The sequence below is a fragment of the Leptidea sinapis genome, chromosome 2, assembly GCF_905404315.1.
Source record: "Leptidea sinapis chromosome 2, ilLepSina1.1, whole genome shotgun sequence".
Lineage (NCBI taxonomy): Eukaryota > Metazoa > Arthropoda > Insecta > Lepidoptera > Pieridae > Leptidea > Leptidea sinapis.
Window position 1 is genome coordinate 23,143,941 of NC_066266.1, and position 3,701 is coordinate 23,147,641.

General features: G+C 33.1%; 1 protein-coding gene across 1 annotated transcript; it reads right to left on the reverse strand.

The window, feature by feature from the left end:
- Positions 1–270: 270 nt before the first annotated feature.
- On the reverse strand, positions 271–3,207 carry LOC126973828 (zinc finger protein 239-like). Its single transcript, XM_050821176.1, is given in 2 exon segments — positions 271–2,818; positions 3,114–3,207. Coding segments are annotated over 2 exon segments (1,182 nt in total). The 3' UTR covers positions 271–1,730.
- Between the last annotated feature and the right edge of the window lie 494 nt (positions 3,208–3,701).

Below are 3,701 nucleotides of genomic sequence, written 5' to 3' on the forward strand. Positions count from 1 at the left end.
ACTAATTTCTACACATTTGCAATCACTTTCCTTAATATCCTTCTTATCACCACAGTGTTTTCGTCGTCTTTTATTACAGTGTCTGCATATTCTGGGTCGAGCTGACACTCTTTTACGGCCACTAGATGTCTGAGACACAGAACCATCTGTATCCATCGTGCTACCATCGTCATTATTGGAAATTGTCACTACATGACCTATATCAGGGGCTGTCCCCCCAGGATCATCCGGGGGATCCATCATATCATAGAAAAGTGAAGAAAAGAAGACTTACCAATAGGATTTAATTTACACAAATAAACAAATTTACACTTTAATACAAACTAACTACTAAAATATATACAAACTACAACTTATCTGATCAAAATATCTAAATATTTACATGAAATTTAAAAATAAAATGAAAAATTATCAAAATTACGTGCGACCGATCTTAAGTTTCCCGCCCTTTGTCCGATTTGACATATAGTAATACCAACTTATCTGTGAATTGGCAAAAATACTTAGACTATGGATTCTATAGACGAGTCATCAGCGTATACCGTATGCGATAGTCTGACATAATATTATCTGTATTTACTTTATGAAATTTATATCAATAGGAAATTAATATTGCCATTACTAAATTTTTACCCTATTTAACGGGAAAACAGGTAATAATTATTGATATTGTAGGTACAACTATCGCAATCTTAATGCTTAAACCAAGAAAGAGTAAAAATAGTCTACCTCAGACCTGAGAGGAAGGGGCTGTTAGGATGGACGAGCTGATAGCCTTGATACATGAAATGTAAGAGCTTGACACAAAACTACTTCATATTTTATAAATTAAACTAGGAAAAATGTTGGTAACCTGCTGAGGTTACTGAGGACTAGTCAAAAAGGAATAAATTTTGAGGAAATAAATGTCTTTTATTAATATGTTTTGAGATCACCAATAAAAATCGACAAATAACAACTGAATTAATTGTTCGATGAACTATTGTAGTTTATCTTGATCGTCACCTAAATGAGGCAAATTAAGAAAATATTAATAATATTCGTTTGGAATAATAAGAGATATAAAGACTCTTTATTTTATTCAAATATTTTGTTATGTAACAATTTATTTCATACATATAAAGTTTTCTTCTACCTTGTAAACTATATATATGTAACTATAATATAACTCATACTCTACCTTATATTCTAAGTATACGAAACATATCGACAGTTATTAAAAAAAAAATAAGTTGCTGTGCACTTCGTACTTACTATTTACACAAATAAAATACAAGAATCATAAAATTAACGTAATTACAAATTGTAACTCAATAACATAACTATACAAGCACGGCAGCTATGATAAAGCTGAGTAATATTTAATTGTTAGGACAAAACCTCTACAGTAAACAAACAATTCTCTCTACAATTTTCGACGAAACAGACGGCATCAGAAAATATCCTCCATTACGGACACAAATAGCCCAACAAGATTTATCTATATGTCAAAGTCAAAATAGCATTATTCACTGTAAAACTTTATAAGTTATTTAGTGCAAGTCAGGATGAAGTACAAAAGTTACAATAGCATTCAAATGAGTATAACAATATTCATTAGCAAAATTTAGAAATGTATCCTATAATAATATTTTAAGATATTAAATTTCATACCACATGCAACTTATACGTTAACCATATATATTCTATTGTTTTTTCAAATCACCAGGTTATTTGAAGCTCTTGCCACATTAATCACAAGGATATGGCTTTTCATCAGTGTGTATTCTATTGTGCATCTTCAAATCACCTGATTTAGTGAAGCTCTTACCACATACATTACAAGAATATAGTTTTACACCAGTGTGTTTTCTATTAAGGCTCTTCAATAGAGGTCTATTACAAGAATATGGCTATTAACAAGTATGCATACTATTGTGTCTCTTTAAAGGACCTGATCGAGAGAAGCTCTTACCACAAACTTTACAAGAATAAGGCTTTTCACCAGTATGTATTCTACTGTGTCTCTTCAATATACATGTTTGATTGAACCTCTTACCACATTCATTGCAAGAATATGGCTTCTCCCCAGTATGTATTCTATGGTGTTTCGTCAATGCTCCTGATTGATTGAAGCTCTTACCACATTGATTACAAGAATATGGCTTTTCACCAGTGTGTATTTTATTGTGCATCTTCAATTCAGCTGATTGGGTGAAGCTCTTACCACATTCGTTACAAGAAAATGGCTTTTCACCAGTATGTATCCTATTGTGTTTCTTCAATGAACCTGATTGATTGAAGCTCTTACCACACTCATTACAAGAATATGGCTTTTCACCAGTGTGTAATCTAGTGTGCATCTTCAAATCACCTGATTTATTGAAGTTTTTACCACATTCCTTACAAGAATATGGCTTTTCACCAGTGTGTATTCTATTGTGGCTCCTCAATACACCTGATTGATTGAAGCTCTTACCACATACTTTACAAGAATATGGCTTTTCACCAGTGTGTATTCTATTGTGTATCTTCAACGCACTTGATTGATTGAAGCTCTTTCCACATACTTTACAGGTATACGGCTTTTCACCAGCATGTATTTTATTGAGTTTATTCAATGCACCTGATTGTTTGAAGCTATTACCACATAGCTTTTCACCAGTGTGTATTCTGTTGTGTATCTTCAATGCACCTGATTGATTGAAGCTCTTACCACATAATTTACAAGAATATGGCGTTTCACCAGTATGTATTCGATTATGTTTCTTCAAATCATCAGATTGATTGTATTCTTGAATTAAGATTTTATTTTTATTATGCTGGATATATTCTTCAACTGTAAGATGAAACATATTATTGCTATATTTAAAAACATATTACGACATTTATTTTTAGAAAAATTTTCAGCCTAGCAGATTTAGATTTAGTGTGTTTGGTTTAGTGGCAACTTTATTGAGTATTCTTAGTCTAGAATTGCAGGTACGCTTGCATTTTTTGCAAGAAATTATTTTTGTACGTTCTATACTGTTCCATGTCTGTTTGGACTGATTGGGATGGCTACAAATTTAAATCAATATTTATTTGTTCTGAGGTTTTTTTACTAAGAACTTACTATTACAGCATAATCTTACCATTATAATTCTCCAACCTCACTTCGTTTCCTCTGGGCCTTTGACTACAGAGCGGGTTCACTGTTATATCAAAGTTTGATTGTACTTGGGGCATTATACCTAACTGCCAGTCCGCAGTCCAACCTGTAAAGTAGGTATATTTTTACCTTTTTCATTTATTTAGTTTTTCTTTTTAGTGATAATTTAATTTGTATGTCAGCTCTTTACACCTGAAACACAGGATTACCTAGTTCAGGCTTAGTGGTTAATAGCTTCTAAGAAAGATTAAGATTGTATTTATTACTTTTAGTTTCATACCCCATTTCACAACCCTCTCTAGAGAGGACTTGATAAAAGACACAAGTTTCTGCCAGCACTGATGAACGGTATTCCGAAAGCCCTGCACGGCCCGTGTATCTGGCATATCCAGTACCGTTATCTGCCTAGCAAAATGTATGAGGCGTTCGACATATCACAAACTTCGCGGTCAATGAATAGGCAAAATGATGCAAGAGCACTTTGTGTATACGATCGAAGGCCATTGATCTATACAGGCTAACGACCAGCCTGCTTGCGATAGCCGCCGCCCATCTAATTGTTAGCTATCCC